We start from the raw sequence: 22,597 nt of genomic DNA on the forward strand, positions 1-22,597 counted from the left end.
GGAGTACACCTTGTTACATCTAATTATAGTTTTGATATGCACTGCATTCATTCTCAGAGTGTATATAAAAACCTTTCTAATATTGTATTCACAACCTATCCTGATAACACTCTTTACTGGTAATCACAGCTAGCTATCAGCTAACAGGAACTACAAAGGCCATTTATTTCGGTTACGGTGACACAGAGTGTGATAACAGCACCTCTAAATAGAAATATCATTATGGATCCACATGAAAGATGTGGCTAGTGTGGTTTAAAAGCAAAAGGTGAGTGCGTCATGATGGAAGACATCACGCCTAATTAGTTTCTATTTTTACATCTACATTTTGAAAAACGTTCCTAATGGAAGTCATTTTAGAAGCTCATAAGAGACTCTGACGGCTCCAAATTTGCCCACGATGTTGAATCTGGTTGTTTCAAGAGCACCACTCGTTCTGAAGGGCCTCAGGATTCAGAGCCAATGTTCGAGTTAGTCAGGGCTCAAATCGTTTGATGACCCATTCAAACCCAAAACCCCGGCTTTCTCTTTGAAGCCACTCAATTGATATGCAGCAGAGGAGATCTGACTTTTAAAAGAGGCCAATTATAACGCCACACAATACAAACATATAGACGTTCTTTGCAAACAGAGGAAGAGAAAAGAATGGGTGAGGAAAAGAATGATAGAAAGGTGGAGACCAGGTGAAAAAGGACAAAGGACATGCAAAAGAATGGACAAAATGTTAATGCACTGTTTTACATTGATATATTATGTTATGCTTATTGCAAATACAAACACAGGGAGATAGAGAGAGTCGGTAAACCCTTTTTGAATGAAATTAATACTTTTATTCAACAAGGATGGATTCAATTGATTGAAAATGATGGTAAATACATTTATAAAGTTATAAAAGTTATAAATTCTCTTCTTTTGCTCTTTTTCAATTTATCAAGAGGACGTGAAATAAATGCATCATGGATTTATCAAGCACTCTTATTAAGAGTAATGGCTGCTGAAAAGACAGCTTTACTTTGACAGGAATAAATTACATTTAAAAACAAATTTAAAAATACCAAGACGACTTTTAAGTTGTGATTCTATTTTACAATAATCCTTTTTGAAAGCATGGAAATGTATGGTATAGTAGCTGACACTTGATTAGTTTAGTCACTCACTTAGGGAAGCATGAGTCAGATCTGTCTCATGCACATGTGTGGTTGTTTGTGAGGGGTTTGTTTACGGTAAGTGCAGTTTTCGTGCTCTAAGCCATATGGTGCATGAGTTTATGTTATCTCACCATTCACACAGTGACAGCTGTAGAGTGGCAGTTTGGCCTGTTCTTAAGACACCAGTGCCAGGATAGTTTACGTGGCATGAGAGAATGATGCACTGTAATCAGCACTGGATCACTGATCAGTTTCCACTCACCTGAAATGGTCCCTGCTCTTGATAAAGACCAATACTGTACACCTACTGTATGTTCTCATGTAATGTTCACTGTTGGACAGAAGATCCAATAGAGCGGAAACATGAATGGTCTGACCATGACTGTGCTGCCACCTTTAATAAATGTATATTAACTTATTCTGCTAGTAGATCAACTATTTTTAAACTTTTTTTTTATTCGTTAAAAACTTTAACTAGAAATAATCACAAATTTATAACTAGAAATAATCACAAATTTAATTGATATATATATAGTCTTAAACTAACATATTGTAATGTTTTGAAAAAAGAAAATAAAAGATATATTTTTTACATATAAAGTTATACAAATTAATAAAATTAAAAAGCCATACAGTTAATTTATAAAAAGTTTTATATTTTAGATTTTGAGCCTTTATATGCTTTGTTGTCCAATTTTATGTCTAAAACATCTAAAACTTAATTTATAACTTAGCTACATCTCCTAAATAATTAAAAAGCAACCTCTGGGCAACACAATTTGGAAGATTTCACCTTAAATCGTGTTCTTAACACAGCAATGCTGGCAAGTGTTGGCAATAACACAAGCCTGTCTGCGACCAATGAGAATCACTGGTCAACCATCTGAAACCAGCTGTTTCTGAGGTCTCCCCTCTCAGGTGAAAGCAAAAGAGGCCCTATTAAAGGGTTGCAGGTTATTCGGGAAAGCCATCTTTGGTTTCCAACTGCATAAAGGACGGAGGGCATTCACCTGGCCAGACGCTAACTGCTCCACTAGTCCACTGACTTATTCATATGTTCATAAAGGTGACATGAGAACTCACAGAGCCTTTAGGCATCATTACACTACACAATACTTTATGAAATGGCAATCAAATGATACCCCAATTTGTGGCCAATGTAATGCTAACACACACGCTATCTGCAACATATGAGTCAGTGCACAAAAACAAAATGAGCCAAGCATGAATAAAGGGTGCTAAAATTAAAAGTGGAGCGTCGTCTTGAAATATTAAATGGCATCAAAGATCAGCCAGGGTCTGTGCAACAGCCTGCTAATGCACCGCCATGAAATCAATTAGCAATATGGTGTTATTTAAATAAGAACACAAAGAATGGCACAGTCGTTGGGTGCGACAGTCCAAGTCATCCAGGCGGATGGAGTTACCAATTAACCGCGGGGTGAAGATTAGCAGCAAAGGGAGGTGAATATTGGGATCTATCCAGCATATAAAACACAGCAGTGGTCCTGATGTATCAGAAAGGACGTGGAGTGATTGTGTCAGCTCTTGCAGGAAGGACTCGCTGAACTATTGTGATGCTGAGATCAGATTCAGTCAGATTTACCTCACGACACTAGAAGAGGTTTATGTGTGAGGCTTATATCAACAAAAAAAAAAAGGCTTCCTATTCATAAGCGTTTGACAAAAAAAACTTCATTATAATTTAATTTGAACTTTTTAAAGGTAATAAAAATAGACCAAATAAAGAAAAAAAAAATAGGGAAACAGGGAAAAACTAAATGGAAAAAATTATCAAATTAAATATTCAGGAAGGACAGAAATTAAAATAAATAAAAACAAAAAAATAATACAGAAATCAATACAAATAAATGCAGAACAGTGTTTTGGTGCACATCTGAACGTCTGAACACATGCACAACCACACAGCTCGAAATGTATCGAAAAACCCTAGAGAGAAAAGGGTGAGCCTCTTAATGAACAACACTTTATTCTATCCAACAGGTAAACACAGGAAGAGAGAGAAACACAAGACCAAGAAAATGAAAGAGAAAGATGAGCTACTGAGCGGTTACATGAAGCCAGTGATGAGGAAACAAATGCTATCCTGGGAAATAAACCCATAGCGGCAAACCACTGAAGTCAGCCCGACTCGAGCAGCTCAAGGGATATGAAACTGTCAGCCTGGCACTTCTGAAACATGCACACCAGAAATTAAAACATTATTTATATGATGTGGAAGTGACTGTGAAAGTAGACCTGCATAAAATCAATTTAATTGCATTAATTATATTACATTTATTTGGGACCTAGGATTTTTTTTCTTAATTCTTTTCTTTTTATAATTATTATCTTTTTAATCTAGACATCTTGACCTATTGAACTGTTTGAATATACTGTATATAACACTCTAGAAAATGTAGATTATTTTAAGTAAATTATTATAATGTATTTATACATATTAAATAAAAAAATTAAATATTAAAATGTATTGATATTTAAATTAAAAACAAAACTAAGAACAACTAATCTTCTGATTACTTTTTTAGTAAATATGTTTAAAAATGCTTAAAGTAAATGTTATATTGTTAAAATAATTAATTAAAAAACAATTAAAAATAAATATTAAAATAATAATTACAATAAAAAAAAAAAAATACTTAGCTGTCATGCTGACTGCATACTGCAAGTGAATATTTTGAATAGCTTGTGGGCCACTATGGGCAAAGTGCAGACAAAAATTGGTGAAAAATGACCTTGAGTCACATATGGCAAGTGAGTTTGGCTTTAAGGTGCTGAAGATCAGTGGACAGATGTTTGTCTTTATGTGTTTCTCCATCATGTGCAGGTCACTGTTTGCTCATGTACCCATAGAGATGCATGAGTGTGCATGCTGATGATAAAGCATGCATGAATGCAGGTGTGTTTAGGCTGACATCTATGTGTGCATCTCTACTATGTCCCCTCTCTTTATCGTGTGACATGCTAGTTGACATGGCTACAGAGAAGCGGGTGTGGACCGACTCAGACACCTGTTGCTATTAGCCTGATGGAGAATGGTGATGAGAGGGGGCAGCTGTAGCTGTAGAGGGGCCTCACTGGGGGAAGACACACACACACACACACACACACACAGGAAGGGTTGTAACTCCCTGTAACACAGTCACACACACATTGCAAGTAATATATCATTGACAGATGGCCATTCTGCTCCAACAGTAAGGGTTAGAGAAAAACAGAACATTAATCATAGCAAGAAGAGCAGAAAGGAGGGAAGAGAAGAGCAAAAGAGATGCATTAATCATTACTAAACACAAAGATGCTCAAGGTGCATCTTCTGTCTTGTCCTATTCGATCTCTATTAAAACCTTGAGATGAATAGATCACAAAAAAATGTGAAATTACCTTTATTTTGTCACTGACTTGTTGCAAACCTGTATACTATTATTTATTGCTTAATCAGAAAAACAAAATATTTTTTATAATTATACAAGTTAAAAACCATTGTACTGCTTGATATTTTTGTGGAAAATTTGATGCATGATTTTTTTTAAATAGAATGATTTGATGATTAGAAAGAACAGGATATATTTGAATTAGACATGTTTCACAACATTATACATATATTTTGCTGTCACTTTTGATTAATGTAATGCATTCTTGTGCAATAAAAGTTTTTATTTCTTTTAGGAAAAAAAATTAATAAATCTTACGGACCACAAACATTTGAATGGTAGTGTAAATTACATCTGTTCCTTAAGCTATCATAAGACTTCAGAAGACTCTTGAATACAGCACACAAGTTGGACAACTACAGTACTAATAAAGATGACACCGACCTGGCAATATTTAATAATTCTCTGTTTGTGTGTTTGAAGAAAAAAAAAAAACCTTACCTACCACAATTAACACACAAAAAAAAACATGTCAAATGCCCTCCACACATGTAATAACCCTTAATGAGTTTGGTCACAGCAGCTGCAGGTGTGATGCCACATTAAATTAGGCAGATCAGTTTCACACTTCAACATGACACATCACTGTTCTCATTAAGTCAAAGGTGGAGGGAACTCTACTTTCTGGAGATGTGAGAAACTACACCACAAGACAAATTAACAATTTATTTATTTAGTTTTTTTTTTTTTTTGTATAAAATGCTAGCAGTGTAATGAATCAAGATATGGTTGACCTTTCCTGAAAAACGTGATCCTTTTGGTTGTCCCTCAGAAGCAGAATCAATTGTTATCTCTTTAACCTTCATCAAGAAACTGTGTAACAAGGAAGGCTTCCATGACACCTGTCTGAACATGAGGTTTCTGCTCCACACTGTGCTCTGGAGATAGGACAAGCGATTCACAGAGCCGTCCACTCTGCATACGTGACGTCTGCAGGCCTGACGTACAAGGCGGAGACAAACAATAGGTCCAAACACAAACCGTGCAGCCCTAAGTCTTGAAAAGGCTGTGACCTTCGAGTGGCCCTTTCAAAGCCAAGAGCTGTGCTTTGAGAAGGTGAAAGCTATCTGATGGGCCAGCCACCCCCTTCATTCCACTCTTTCATTTCATCATCCCTTCTTTCCTTCTCCGACACGGTACCCCAACAATGGTGTCTCTTCTTACAAGGGCCTTGAGTGCCTCCTCTGTTCTAGTGCTGCCAACCTGATACAAGCTACTTGGCGATGATTGTTCCTTTACTTTTTTTACATCAACCGTCTGTAGGTCACTCTGTGCTAGGCTAAGCTAGACGGCTGTAAAAATACTTTGCTTCCATGCAACAAAGTATAAAAAAAAAAATAAAAAAAAACAATAGGTCAAATAAGCTACTTTTGTGTGAGTGTTCAAATACTTCTTTTTCAAAAAAAAAAAAATAATAATGATAAAGAAAAGAAAAGAAACCAGTAGTGATTAATATCTGGATATTGCACTGGAACTGAAAGGAACTTTTGGATTCAACAGTTAAATAATGTTAAATAAGTTAAATAAAAATGGTAGAACACTGGAAAGAAAGCTGGACCGCTCAAGTGTTATACTGGCACCATTTTTTATTGTTAAATTGTACTTGGTTTAACAACACTTGTTTATTGGATAAACAATAAAAATTCATAGTCATTTCCAACTTACATGAACATAAGTGGCAGAAAACAACATACAGCTTTTGTTCTTAATTATTATAATTACAGGGGTAAAATATAAATTAATAATGACTTTTGTATGGTTTCTTGCATAATACCATGTTATGACTTCAAATATAAATTTACCATAGTGCATCATTTGTAAACTAATACATTTTGATGTTAGCATCACATAATCAGCTCCGTAAGTATTGCTTTTCTGATGTAGTAAGCTTGCTCGATAGCTCACCCGGTACAACAATGCACTTAAATTGTACTTTCACAAATCACATAAACCACATGCTACTATAAAATACAGTAACTCAAATACTTGAGAAACAAGATATAATGGCCAGGTTGCTTCACAAAAAATTTTTATCTCATGCTTGCTTCTGATAAATCTATCATTTGTCAAACGCGACGGAGCATTTACCTTTCAGTGCCACTTAACAGACATTTCATTTCTAATACCAACACAAAAATAACTTCTGTTGTGGACAAATCTGAACACACTTTTATTGCCACTCATTGGACAATGCACTTTTAAAGAGTAATGGAAAATGCAAGAAGCTATGTGCAACATACACATTTTTCAGAAAGCATGAGTTGGTATTAATACTACATACCTAGATTTAATCTTGCATACCTAAAATATGTACTTCAAAATAAGATTCAGTATATAAAATTACAATGATATTTTGATTGTGTCTTAAGCTCGCCAATAGACAATAGCTGTGGCTGTTCCAGTAAAACACAAGCCAATTGTGTAATATTGGACTATTTGTCAAAATGCAAAGGAACTGAAATGGAGTCTGGGTTTTATGTTAGTCTTGGCTTTGGGCGTGTGGCTGAATTAACATTGTCCTTGGCCTAAGTACTGTTTCCTGGCAACTTGGTCAAAACACTATAAAGATGGAGTCCATAACACTCTTCTAATCTCAGTACCATTGGCATTGACTCAAAAATCAAGATCATGCAATGGAGAAGTTCTTGCTCTACTTGTGTGTCAACATTTAAGTTACACACCAATGCATCAGGTCAAGGCGGAAAAAACATCACCGAATAAACAGGCCCTGACATGCCTGGGAATGAGCAGGGGAGTCACCGATACAATTAAAGCAGAGATTAAACTGGAGGTAAAAACTTCATAAAATTAATGGCCTCTGACAAACAATAAATCCTTTTTGGAACCAGAGGAAAAACAGCCCAATATATTTAGAGTCTCAAGCTGATCTCCATTCTCATTGATGGGCTTTAAAGTTAATACAATAATAAAAGGTTCAACACAACCGGACACACAAGTACAAAATGGCGTCCAGTACCACTGCATCTTATTTTCCTGAGATTACCTTGGCATTTATACAGCTTCACAGCTGGGATGATCGGCATCCACCCAGTGCACAATGAGGTCAAAGGCCACTTTCAGGTCAAGACATGGAGGTCAGCATTGCACAACAAAGTAGGACATGACCGATGGCTGAGACCACATCACAGAGATTTGCACCCTGAGGTCTAGACAGTTTAAGTGTATTGTCAACAAACTTTTGTACAGAGTGCAGTAAAAGAGAAAAACAACAGCGAGCGCAGGCTGTACTAACACCAAAGGGACAACATTTCCACATAACACTGTACAACTGGCAGTTAAGGAATTCAAGCTTTTGAGTCAGTCATCCATTGGATAAAACTACAAAATAAAATAAAAAAATAAGTACTACAACACCACACTAATTACTAAGAAACTTGTAAATACGATGCAGAAAGGCATACGAGTGAGCACTAGATTCCCAGTGAAAGCAAGAACTGGTAAAGGAAAAATAAATAAGTGTTTGCAGCAATATAAAGAATATTTTCATAAACTGGAGGTTAAAACATCATCAATTGAGCAAATCGCATTGTTTGAGTGTGCATAGTTATTTTATACTTCTTTATTTGAGATAAATTCAATTTCAAAATATATTAAGCAGTGTTATCATTATCAAAAATAATTACCACCAAATAATCCATTGGCAATCCATTAGCAAGCGGAAAACTACTTGCAGATTATATTTCACAAAGAAAAGAAACGCACTCCATAGTTGTTTGAACTCAAAACAAAAAGAAACCTTCAGTGGGGCTTCATGCTGAGCTGAAAGGGTCCAGCTGCGGTTTCTCTGGACTCCGATCATGTATAATCTGGAAGGTGATGAGTTATTGTACTTGGCTGACCAGGTACAAAATGGCTCCATCACCAGTGTTTTGTCCTGTCTGCTTGGGTCAGTATGACCTTACATGACTGTTCTTGTGAGAAAATTATCCAGAATAATACGAAAATTTACATGACGCTGACAGCAACTCTTCTAACAGCAATGTCTCACTGCTGAGTATTACTGTATCTTTCACATACAAAAGGACACCAAAGTATAACCTCCTCCTCAAACCCGTTTATCCGACCTTGACTATCACTCACATGCACCGAGGCCAACCTAGCATTCATCAGCAGGAGAAACAACATGTTTCTTCCCTATGGGACGCAAATGATGAGGAAAAAACAAGCAATCTGCCTCACGCTCATTATGGTTAACAAGTGCAAAAGCGCAAGACAAACATGAGCCTCATTATGAATGAGTATGCAGGACAGCAGTAAGGTGCAGTGGGACTGAGTCCAGTGCAAAATTATACCAAATAACAGCCCATAATAAGCAACAGAGAGCATCAAAACACCGTCTATCACAGTATACGAATCAAATGCGATACTTTGCGATGTACAGTCCGCTTAAGACTAACTAACTGATACACATGGGTCACTGATTAAAAACGGTTGATAATAAAGTTGTGTTAGACTCATTGGGGAAGCCATGTTAATGTGGTGCCACTGTCTTGGGCCTGAGATTTTAGGATCTCTAGTGTATTACAAGACCAACAACTCATTTTCCCTCGCTAATTTTCTTATTATTTGATTTCCTTTTTGTTTTGATTGTCATTCTTCTAACAAAACTAACTGCATGTATCTGGTCGGCTCACAGTCTCTATGTCTGGTATTGGCCTTGCAGGGAATGAGAGCTCAGGTAGGGTTGAAGTTGAAGCTTTGCCAGACCACAGCTTGTGTAACAGGTATTGAGTGCCACAAGGGATAAGACAGATCCAGCTACATTTCACTGGCTGCCCTAAAGCAGGAGAACTGGACACAGGCCAGCGGAATAGAACATTTATGATGAGAACAGGATGCACAAAACACATTTTTGTCATTCACTGATGAAACACATAATACCTTCCAATTCTTTTTCTATCTTGAAAGGTTATAGTAAGAGTTTGTAAGTGAAATTTGAATTAGAAAAACAGAAAGTGGGATTTTACTGAACTGCAATTCAACAGTTCTTACAATACCAAAATGTATGTATTATATAATTAACTGAAAATTAAATAATCAGTTCAGTCTTTTAAGCCTACAAAACTTCAAACTCCAATTTAAAAAAAAAAAAGGATTTATCAAGGCAATAGTCTACATCTCAGATCTAAGATCACAGTTCTAAGTCTACCAAATTTCAAAATAAACTCTGTAATCTAATTTAATAGGCACCCTTAAATCAGTTCTGTATGGTACACGATTGTGTTGTAATGTAAACTTTTATTTGCCAGTTAATCTGTCTGATTGGTGTTCAATGTATTTTAGCCTAAAGCCTCATGTTAAACACCATCTCCATACATCAGTATGAATCAGTGAGCTCTATATTAATGCTCAGGCATAGAGGTAATCAAGACTGCAGTCAGAAGGTTTCACATGATGCTAGAGAACCCTTCAGCACAATGCAATCCTCTTCAAGCAAAAGACTTATCAACAGAGCCCACCTCACCCGATTAAGAGGCGAGGAAAGGTAAAAGAGAGAGGAAGAGCAGACGGTGAGTTCAGAATAGGATGGGTCTGGATACAACAGTAAAGAAGCATTTGCTAAACCACTTAAAGAAAGCCCACATGTCGCCAGGAAGAGCTTTTTTAAGGTCAGACAGTCTATTAGTGAGGCTTTACACATCCATTTAACTTCTCAGCTCGCATTGTAAACACTGGTATCACCGTAAACAACTAAACATATTTTTTTAACACACATCAGTTTCAACACTAATAGGCCAACAACTTGGCTAATTTGGATCATGGTTTTTACAGTTCACCTGAAAGCAAGATATAAGAGTTTCTTAAAACACTATAAAAATTCTACCAAATTTGATTCCACCAATTTATTATTATTATTTTTTTTTTTTACAGATTTTAAACCTTTAAATTATTCTTTTTATGACCCGACCACATTAATTAAAAAACTGGGGTTTCTACACTGTTAGCAATTGATGTAATTTTTACAATAAATTTTACAACAACGCACTGTATTCATGTTTTTGTTGTAAATCCAAATGCATGATGGGAAATTAACGGACAGTCCTGTAAAATTATTGTAACTACACTGTAGAAGCATTTTTTTACAGCAACCGCATAGCATTGTGGGATCGCTGCTGTTTGAATTTTGAAATTACGCGGCCAACGGACGGTACCAGAAGTATTTTAACATTTTTTTGGAAGAAAGAACATGTCTCAGGTATGTAACATAAAATTTGTTTTATAAGTCTTTATATATTAATACTGGTGATCTGAGTGAGTGCTGATTGTTTCATTTGGTATAATTCAGTGGAATAGGGTGAAGTTAGTTAAAATCGCGTCTTCATACTCTATCCAGATTTACATCGCAAGAACTTTACCCAGAAACTATGGACTTTGAGCTGGAACTCGGTGTGCTTCCACCGCAGCTTCCATGATCTAAATAAAGTTATGGGTAAAAAAAAATGCCCCTCAGAAAGTCCCTGCTCGCGAGGTACTTGTTCAAAGGTAACGTTACTGAACTTTCGGGAGTGGCAATGCAGCATTGTAATTTCAACCGCCGTTTCTTTTGATAATTTTTGAAATATTACTGTCATCGTGTCATGAAAGGTATAGTGTTTTAACTATTTCAGGCGAGAATGTAGTTGTTTAAAACTCAAATATGCGGTTTATTTATAAAGACTGCGTCTATTAAAAAATGTGTTTCGCTGATGTCGGAGACGGTCAACTCCACGCGATCAGCGGGAGCTCAGTGATCATTAATCCGTCGGGAGCACTCTCAACTCGGCTAGACCTTCTGACATTTGCCGCTGGCTGTGATGTCTCTTTAGTGGTAAAGCATAAAATATAATTCGTTTTGGGTGAACCGAACAGGTAATCTTTGGTCTTTATTCAGTTAATCTTTTAATATGTTAAAATGAAAAAAAGGAAACAATAGGGTACTGTTTGGTATAATATTTTGTTTTATATTATGAAGGCCTAACGTTACACATTTCCTTGAACTTCATTTCTGCGGCTATTAATATGTTTAACAAATTAAAATGAGAACGAAAGGAGGCAGTGGTGTTTGATATCATATTTCGTCTTATTGAAATGAGGTGGGGTCGGTGGAAACGCGGCATAACCGTACCACGGTCATGAACGGTCAAGGCAGAAGGAAAAGACTGCGCGGGAACAGATGTAGACACTCCGCAGAATCAGCTGCACACTTGCTGCTAGATGGAACATACGTTTGCTTGCTTTAAGCCCTGTTAATAATTGTCATATGGTTATATGTCAAAGAAGAAAGGAAAGGCTGTAATTCAACATAATCCTATTGCATCCTTAAAATGCCTAGTCTAAATTAGGAAAAACCATACCATAACTTTGTCTCCCACCTGATAAAATTGGTACTTTTGCCAATTCTGCCAATACTGCCACTCATGCGTGTGTAGTGAAGGGTTCTAGTGCTCTTTTAGTTATCATATTGTGTATGCATTTCAGGAGAGGCACTAAGTGCAGACAAATGGATGATGTCTTTGGAAGGGACAACTGTGATGGGGCCCCACAACAACCTTCTGAATGGAGTGCAGCGACCTTCGCTGTCTACGTGTCTAACTAACAGTATCCTAAAGAGGCCTCAAGCACTAAAGGTATGTTAAAACTGTTTGCACACTTATAAAGAAAATAGACTCTATGATATACTCTATGCATTGATGTCAAAAGACAGGTTTCCATCCAATTCCTTTGCACCTTTTAAGCGCATTCGTAGAAATTTGGCAAAGAAACCCTATAACTGGAGAGCATTTCCATCAGCTCTTTTATGTAAATTGGAAATGGACAGGAGAGTAGTCATGAAACGATGTGGGATCAAAACTTAAGGGGCAATTTAAAACAGCCGATAGAGTTGCAACAAATGTGCATTTATGTTGCATTTATTAGCAAGTCAATCCACATAAAAAGTTTTATTCACATTAGAATATTTTCTGTGAATTTGAACCATTTCCATTCAGGATTTTTTTGTTTGTTTTCAAAATGTTAAAATGTGCATTACAAAGCTGGATGGAGACAAAGCTAATGCTATTAAGTGTCTAATATAGAGTTGGTATTGCCCTGCAAGACATTTATGTAAACACAGAGAAGTCTGACAGACAGCAGTTTAACATTACAATTTTCATTAAGTAAATTTTGGGGGTTCAAGTCATTAGATGTGATTTTACTTTTTCCTTTCTCTTTGGAGTGTTACAAGCTCTTGGTGAATGAAGAAGATCTGTACAGGGTGGCCATATGCACCGTTCATACGGGACACGTCCCCGTCAGGATTTTAATATTGCCTAAAACATCCAGGTCGATCGAGAGCTAAAGAGAGCAGAACAGACAGCTCTTTATGCTTTTGAAATTGCTCTCATATGTTTGTTCGTTCGTTTGAATTGAAGCGTCACTCTTAAACACTGTTTCTTTAAAAAGGGAAACTACTTTGTTTGGCCTTCCAAAAGAGAATACGACTAGAAATCATGTTTATATCACATTTATAATGGGTTTTGACATTATAATGAAATAAACATTATATTTAAATGTTTGTCTCGTTGCTTCGGCCGGACAGGGCACAGTATGTTAAGAGGCATAACATTTCAGTCACATTATAGATAGATTGGATAGCTGGTCAATCAGAGCACACTTCGCTTTTCAGAACGATGAGCTTTGTAAAAATCAACACGTTTCAGAAGGCGAGGAGAGGAGTACCTGTAGAGGAGAAACAATAATGTGTTTTTTTAACCTTAAACCGCTTAAACATTTCATTACAGCAAATACACAAAATAATGTTCTTTTTAGCAACGTCATATGACCCATTTTGTAGACACTTTTGTCCAAAGCGACATTCAATTTACAGTGCATACAGTGACATTATATATTTAAGAAAAACAATGTAAAAGCCAATGTAATTCTAAATGTTATGTTGTTAAATGTGTTGATGTTAAATAAATACATCAACGTCATTTTTTTACTACAATGAAAGTTTACTTATGTTTTTTTTTTTACACAGTATTTATCATTACCTGATATGAAAACTTGTTTTCACTCTCTTTTTTTCAGAGCTTTTTGTGGAATCGATTCCAAGATGTCAGCAAAGCAGTGAAGAGACGGGGGATCAACGCACCTGTCTGCACCTTATTAAGAAGACTCCTAGGCTTTGAGTTGATGGGCTAGTATTGATGCCCACCCACACCCCACAGCTTCCCCAGTTCAAGACTGGTTGGGACCTTTTGTTATTTATTACCATGTTCCCCCTGATGATAGACTGTCTGGACGTCTGGAAGTGAGCTAGATTCTTCAGTGAAATTGTAATTTTATTTGTATGAAAAAAAAAGATAAAATAAGTTTGTAATATGTGATGTTGCATTGTGTGTTAATAAAAAAAAATAATAAAAAGTTGCCATTGTTTTGGTTTTAATTTTGGAAGATGGAAAATTGCAGTATTTTATTATTTTGAATTACAATATTGTAATTGTCTCCTGTAAAATTACAGGAAATTCCTGGCAACTGAGTTGCAGTAAATATACAGGAAATTAAAATAAATTACAGCATTTTACTGTAATAATGCTACTTTAATCACAGTAGCACTGCTGTAAAAATACAGGACTCTATTGTATTAAAAAAACAATATATTACCTGTATATTACTTGCTGTAAATTCACGGCAATTAGTTGCCAGGAATTTCCTGTAAAATTACAATAAATTTTTAACAGTGTAGCTTTAATTGAATGTTTATTAGCGATGAGGCCATACTGTATGCTACTCTTACAAGTTGATAACATGTATAGCTATTTTCCATTACAAATCACAATACTGACGACTCAACTTGAACTCACAACATTTTAATCCAATCAAATATTTGCTAGAATGAGGACGTCCCTCCCCTTAATGCCACCCTCCTCTGAGTAGCATTAGCAATTAGCAAATCTAGATTATGCTGCAAGAAACTGTTTGTCAAAAGATTTCATCAATTAGTTTGGTCTGAAAAGCAATTTCATGGAAAATTAACTTGTCTATTTGACTTATAAAACATTTTAAATCAACGTGTCATTCTTATTGTTTAAATGAAGAAAAAAGACTCTGTAATGTATAAAGATAATAATAAAAACCTCTAAAGTCTTAATAAAAACCTGCGAGTGAAAACTACTATATGGGCCGTAATGGCCCCCTGTATGTGGCCAATGGCACTGTATTCCAGTGATGGACATTTACAGAGCAGGCCAGGGTGCGTACACCATAAAACACAAATGCAGAGAGTCAACCTGCAAAAGAGCCGAGTCTAAGTGCTGGCATTTTCCCCAGCAGCGCTGCATCTAAATCTTATCTGCTGAAGGCTGGTTTTGTTAGGGGAACTATTTCTTGGCCCAACTCTGAGCCTAATCAAACAGAATGCCTGTAAAAGGCACCAAACACTACTTTTCCCTAAACCCTCACGGGCCCTAAACTTATTATCCTCGCCCCAAAATAAGCCTCGAATACAACAGCCGGGCCATCAAGTGAAAGAAAAAGGACCCAGGGAGCGGCGAGAGCTTTGAAAGCCCATAATCATAATTATACCGAAGATGAATATCTTTGATCCGTGCGGAGCCATGGGGTGGCAAGAGGGCGCCATGCGGGAGGCTCGTTCTGCTAATTTGCTCTCTCAGTTATTGGACTCGAGGTGAGAGCAATTTCAATGTCCTCAGAGAGACACAAGGAGCAGAAAGATGGCAGAAACTGAATACAGAAGGCCAAAGCGGTGGCTTTGTGGTGCACAATGGAGGGAATTTGCCACGTTATCAGGTACGACCCGAGCTCGGCTTTGTTTACCCGCCAAGGTCTTTAAAGGGAAACTATGAGGTATTCTTCCTTACACATCTTGCCTTTCTTTGCAGTAGGAGCAGTGTCCAAACCACCTGTGCTAACCTAAAAGAGATGCATCATGGGTAAACACTGTACCATGAATAAAAACATTTTAAGAGAAAGGATAATTGCATGAACTTTTTAAAATAATAACCCAAAGTGAATTTTGATTAATGTAACTAGATTTTTTGTAAGCATGCATCCATAAGCGGACCTTGCATCCTTTGAGTTCATCAGCACTTATGTTGTTTCATAAAGGGGGCAAGAATAGAAAAAACCAAACAATGGCCCTGACCTTGTTCTCATGGCAACAGTGCACAACCCACTGTTTATGGGCGAGAGGGGGAAAAAAGACACGCTAGTGAGCAGACACATCAAATAATAAATAATAATATGTTTTATTTTTATAGCGCCTTTCAGGAACCCAAGGACGCTTTACAAAATAATAAAATACACCAGACAGTCAAGAGCCCAAGGATGTTTCACAAAATAATACAAACAGTTGGCCCAAAAAAAAGACATCTCATCCACATACAAATCTCTTTCACTGCTAATACATATTTAAGAGCATACGGCATGTGTATTTATGGCCACAGTGATGATCTGCTGAACTGAGGCGCTCCACAGTAAACAGCGGCAAACAATGGCATTTATTGTTTAAATGCTGCAATACAATGAACAAAATTTGAAATCTGAGACTTTGTTTCATATTAAAAGTACCAAAGCACAATGCTTATTGCGATTATTTAGTTGCAGTAACTGAAAACAGGCTAGAATAACCAATTCTTGGGATTTAAGAATTGATATTGTTCCGTAAAAATGAGAATCGATTAAAATCGAGATTTTCTTCCAGTCCTAATATATATATATATATATATATATATATATATATATATATATATATATATATATTGTATATGCATTTGTAAATATTACATTATAAATGCCGTTACAGTTTTGATTAAATTATTGTACCCTGAGGAATAAAAGTAATAATCTCTTTAACAATCTTACCAAGTAAATTATTACAAAAACAGATGTGATTAAATCACAGATGAACTGAACAGTCTGAACTAATGCATGCATGTTTTAAACTATTACTAATACTACTATTACTATCACTATTTTCACTACTATTATTAGTGTGCTGTTAGCATACAGTAGTTTACGTTAATCTAATTATGCCAAGTTTTCAATCGTCTAATAATGGTGGCAGAAAGAGTATATATGGATTAAATGTTTATGTCAATTAAATTCAGATGGATTTAAACAATTAATTTGCAATGAATCCATTATAAAACGTCAAGAGGAAGTAACTACACTTTTACATTAAAACTGCTATTCCATCCAAAAAAATACAGCTCATGTGAGGGGATTTAATCATAGGTGACAGTCCACTTTAACCACACAAAAACAGAACTGTCTTAACAATAACAAGCAGTAGAAAGAAAAAAAAAAAAGAAGAAGCTTTAATCGCTTATGCTCTATAATGAGCTTATGCGATTATTAGGGCGTTATGGCTCTTGTCACGGGCCGTCGTGAATGTTTATCTGTATTCTGAGGTTTAGTGGAGGGATGCTTTGATTAACATTAACATTCATCCACCTTTTAATAAAAGCATTGCCTGTGAGAAACACTAATGAAGAGAAGTTGCTGAAGTCTGGTGTTGTGCCAATGTGCCGAGTTGCCTCATTGATATGTATCATCAATGTGTAATGACACACAGGTAAGGAGAGGTGACAGCACTGTTCAGCCTCCTCAGCATGTGCTTATGCATGTATGAGAGAACCAATCGCTTTGCAGTGTATGTCTGGTAGCACACGTGCGTCATCACGAGCACCTTACCTTAAGGAGAACCGTGAGGTCAGGTAGTGTTTGTCATGGTAAATTAATTAAAGCACACACTAGTCATTTTATCAGCTGAGGTTTTTTTTTTTTTTTCTTCTTCTTCTTCTCTTTTTTTTTTGGTCTTGTGTCAATGTTCTTTTTCGTTTTTAGCAAATATATTTAGCCAATATAATGTTTTAGTCATGATGTATAATGGTTAAAGGGATAATGGCCCAAAAATAAAAATTCTGTCATTAATTACTCTCATGTCATTCCAAACCTCTAAGATCTTTCATCTTTGGAACACAAATTAAGATATTTTTGATAAAAAAAAAATAAATAAAGAAAAACTTAATTCAATAATTTGTTTCCTCCACGTCACCCTAGTTTTGAAAACAACATATCAGTGTGGTTGGACTTACAAGAATTTAAAGGAGTTTTTGTATTTGTTTTATTGTTGTAGAAAATATAGAGACATTTTGGATACAGAGTGTTTTTTTTTTGTTTGTTTGTTTTTTTTACTATTTTTCAGCCTTGTCTCACTTTAAAAAATGTCAGTGTCTTCTTGTCTTTGTATTGAAAAAGGTCAGAATATGTTTCTCAGTTTATGTTAACAAAATGAACACTACCACATACTAATGTAGCGAGGTTAATCAATACCAACTTGTCCATGGTGTCATAAATCATATTTACCATACGCTTTGCACAAGAAATTCAGGTGACATTTGAGCAAGTTCTTGTGTTTGATTAACCAAAGAAGCCAAAGCACATGTAATAGCTATTATAGAATTTAAAAGGAAATGATGAACCCATCAGATTTAGCTTTGAAGGACAAGCTGGCATTGGTGCTGCCCCAACCCTGGCATGATCCTACATCCGTCAGGTGGTTGGAAGTACAGAAGAGCAGGTGGCTGCTGTCTAAGCCACCCAAAGCCCATGTTGGTGAGCTCATCCTCTTAAGGTTTACTCCTCCATGAGTGTCTGCCATCAGGGGAAAAAAACACAGCAGACACCACTAATAAAAAAATAAGTCTTAGTCTACTCGTAGATGGCGCTGCCATATGGCGTGTTGATAAGACACAAACAGATAAGAGAGGCGCTTAGTTTGGTTTGTCAGCAAATCTAGATAATTACTTTCTAGCTTAGACCAGCATGAACTGGTCTTGTTGTTCACCAGCAAACATGCGTGCTTGTTTTAGAGCCTGTGTTTATATCTTTTTCTATATGTACAAAACCTAATTATATGTTGGTACTGGCAGTGTTGTTCTCTTTCTCTATTACTGGGGATGACTGCACAAACATAATATACAGCGTCAAAACCATTCTGTACATGCTACTAATCCCATCAGCGCTTGTAAAACCAGTTTGCATTGTTATGACCAAGTTATAACTCAGCTGACCCATCAACATAAGCCATACAACATTATACTGGATCTAACTGAAAACCAGGAACCACAGAGGGAGACTGTTTCAAGTTAGCATCTGATTCCATAATCACATGATTACGGAAGCCTGTTTCCATCACAGAATATTAAATAAATAAATAAATAGATAAGGTCACGTCAAATGTTTATCTATATCTCAAAATTCAGCCATCCCAGTACAGTACCATACAACCAAATTCTACTGAATTTAAATACATAAATGAATATAAATGTGAAAAGTATTATCATTTATTCTTTTGCCAGATACTTTTAACCAAAGCGACATATATTCATGCAATCTAGCTAGTCATTTTAAATGTATCAAACCTTGGTTTTGCTAGCAACACATTCTATAATTAGAATTTCCGAAGTAGCACTCTTGTATTGTTCTGCTATAATTGTAAATCAAATGAATGTCACCCTGTCTGACATATTCCAGCAAATACAGTTATAATTACAGCAATTAATCAATCCAAGTTCAGAGTGAAATGGGTGAATTAAAATGACTGCCTGCTGTTGCAGACGCAGGTCAATTAAATGATGTCATGCCGTGCGGAGGTCTCACAGCATTGGTTAATTGTCTTTGTGACTCAGACCCTTGAGACATAATATCTGACTGCACTCGCCTCATTCACTAACACCGCGATTGGTTAGCACCTGATTATTACAGCCAATGAGAGCTCTAGAGACACTTAAACTAGACTTGTGGTTAATGTTGTCATATAATTTTCCAAACTATTTTAAAACAATTCTGTAAAAATTCTACAATGGAGATGAATGGAATACTTTCCCCACTGCCTAATCCCTTTTTATGCACGTATACATATATTAAACATAAACTATATATTTTTAAATCCACAAATGCATTAATTGCAGTATGGTATTGTATGGAATCATATTCGCGACATGCACATTTTTTTTATTTTCATTGTGAGATATAAGCAAATTTGAGTTTACAAAAAAAAAAAAAAATTAATAAAATAAAAAGTAAAGTAATTGAGTAAAAAGTCAACAATTCTGACTTTGTCTCTCAATTGTTAGTTTATATCGCACAATTCCAACTTTTCTTCTCAGAACTGGGAGCTTATTTTTTGCAAGTCAACTTTTTTCCCCCTCAGAATTACAATTCTAAGTTGATATTTTGCAATTATGAATTATATAAATAATATAATTATTAGGGGGGGGGGGGGATCTGAATTGTGAAAAACTCAGAGAAAAGTCACAATTATCTTTTAAAACTTATTTTACAGGCTTCCATAGTATCAGAGTATCAGTCTTTTGAGTAATAAAATCTGGACCCCTTTGCATCTCACTCTGGCCAGTAACCACCCACTTGTACTGGAAGAGACCGCTTGACCTAAAAAAACATGCATGCCTGTTACTAGTTTAAGCATTTTTCTCTAAACAGAAGGAGCGCTGGACTCAAAGTAATTAAAAGTAATGCTTTATTCAGAACCTGGCTGATTGTAATGGCCTGAGTCACCTGCTTAGTGCCTAGACTGAAAACAACAGAGAGCCTACACAAGAGTACACAAAAAGTAGTCAATACAAATTACACAAGTACAGAGCAAGGAACAATGAGAGCGCGCAGTCGTCTTTTTGAGGCAGTTATTCAAATATATTCTTCATTGAGTAGAAATAGTAACATGTAGTGCTGGCTCTGTGCCACGCACACACACACACACACACACAGACACATCTGTTTGGTCTGACCTGGTCATCCACTTTGTGGGCTATAATAGTGGCTCCTTCCTCCAGTTCAGCATCACTTAACGGCCGAATCCGCAGGGCCACCTGCAAAACAGTAAAGGTAATGCACTGGTTTCAAAAATTATTTGAACCCTAAACTATTTTTTAAAAAGCATGCATTCCACTGAATCGAATAATAATATACCAAATGGTACAAATGCATGCAGTAATTTGTATTTCAAGGACATTTCCATTTGAGTTTGCAGGAGAAATCGATTTTGCACACAACCAAAGTTTATTGTGCTGAAATAAACACTGACGGGTCACGGTCTACAATCTAAGTATTTAATTATGCAGTATGAATATTATAGCTGGAGGCTGTTATTTCTTGTAGAGCAACAAATGCCATCATTTAATATGTTAACAGGAAGCGGAAAGACCAGTTCTGTTATGTTGCTCACAGCCAACACCCAGATAAAGTCACTGCAAATGTCTCCACCTAAATATGGGCCACAGATTTACAGAGCAATTTTTATTATCATCATCAAACTGGCTTACAAAAGGTACGTGACTAACTCACATTTACATTAGCTAAAGCACAGTAATGATGTATTACAGTGGAAGAAGAGAAAAGGAACTTAAACTGCTGCTGTGAATTATTGAGAGGAGGGCAAAAGATCACTAGAAAACAGGTATTAAGCTCCCAGAGAATCTAAATATAACATGTTTAGACTGTCAGACTGAAATCTGTCCAGGGGTTTTAAGTATACAAGATGTCAGTGAATGAAATGTGACTATAATGAAATGTGATATATATATACACACACACACACATATTTATTGATGTCCATATTTAGATTTCATGGGTTATATAACTGATCATATATAATGTATTAATGTATTTTGGATCATTTTAAATTGTTCTGCAATGTAAGAAATTTGTTTTAAAAAATATAAACACTTCAGTCTCTCAATATAAGCTCATAGGAACTGCATTCATAATTATAAACAGAAAGATAAAAATACAGCTTATAATAAAGTTAAGATGAAGTTTAGAATGTCCACCAAATAACGTGTGAACTACCAACACACACATAAAAAGAGTTATGCAAAGTTATTGATTGCATACAGTCTTTAAGAAAACTGTAAAGATACAAGACATGCAGATAAAACATGAGCGAACTATATCTCATAATACACATACTGTGTATATGCACACATTGTAAATATATACTGTAACTCTACAAGCGCATCAGAAAGCATAAATGTATATATAGGCCACTATATCTAACATTATACATATATTATTATTATTATTATTGGTTGAAACAAAATCTACAACTACAAGATGTTGTTAGAATATAAGATATACATTTAATGATACACACGAAAAAATATGTATAGCTACACAGTCTTTAATCTACATAGATATACAGTATACACATGTCTGGCTGAAGACAGTCTACAAACTCAAGTGCAGGTAAATAATAAGTTACTGGACTTCACGTACTGTCAGCTGATGATCCTTTGATTCCCCAGTGTCCTTCATCGTAATGGTTTGCGGGACGTTTTCACTGCTATTTGTCAGCTAAAACACGCGTGTCGCGTGAAGAGAGCACAGCAGACGCCGCGCGGTCATGATTCACGCAACAATCCACCTGCGCTTCTCTCTCTCTAGATTTTAAAACACGCTGAACGGTCAAACGTGGGTCGCGAGCGTTTCTTCAACGCCAGTGAAGTCCGTCAGGTCCATGTTCTGAGGGTGTGTGTTTTTCCACCCACAGTAAACCGTGCGTGAGTGTGTTGTGTTTGTGATGTCCTTAGAGATGAGCAGTCACGAGACGCGTCACTCACCGCCGCTGATGCTCCTTCACTCAGGTGGACAGAAATTCAGAGGCAGCAGCGAAACCTGCTGGTCAACAACTGTACTGCAGATTTCTTCCTCCAATTTCTATACCGTGTATATAAATGTGTTACTTAAAAATTTTTCTTTATTTTTAATTATTTATTTTATTTTAGCCTTTGTCTCAATGGAAACCCATGATGTTCGCATGCCCCTCAAATTACAAACAAACAAATACATATTTTATTTACTGAAAAATGTATTAATAATACAATCAGAGGTCTGCTCATTTTCTGCAATTTTTTTTTAAAGAACTTGATTTAATTGTCATGTTATTGACCTATTTACACAATACCAGTA

General features: G+C 36.0%; 1 protein-coding gene across 1 annotated transcript in view; it reads right to left on the bottom strand.

Annotated features, from left to right (window-relative positions):
- LOC113080024 (kinesin-like protein KIF19) overlaps window positions 1-22,310 on the bottom strand; it is a 35,939-nt gene extending 13,629 nt beyond the window's left edge. Inside the window, exons 1-2 of the mRNA XM_026252269.1 lie at window positions 21,905-22,310; window positions 20,419-20,499 (exon numbers count right to left, since the gene is read on the bottom strand). Of these exons, the coding sequence (XP_026108054.1) occupies window positions 20,419-20,499; window positions 21,905-21,943 (120 nt within the window). The 5' untranslated portion in view covers window positions 21,944-22,310. The remainder of the gene's footprint in view (window positions 1-20,418; window positions 20,500-21,904) is intronic.
- Between the last annotated feature and the right edge of the window lie 287 nt (window positions 22,311-22,597).

This window comes from Carassius auratus, unplaced genomic scaffold (genome assembly GCF_003368295.1).
Source record: "Carassius auratus strain Wakin unplaced genomic scaffold, ASM336829v1 scaf_tig00030068, whole genome shotgun sequence".
Classification (NCBI taxonomy): domain Eukaryota; kingdom Metazoa; phylum Chordata; class Actinopteri; order Cypriniformes; family Cyprinidae; genus Carassius; species Carassius auratus.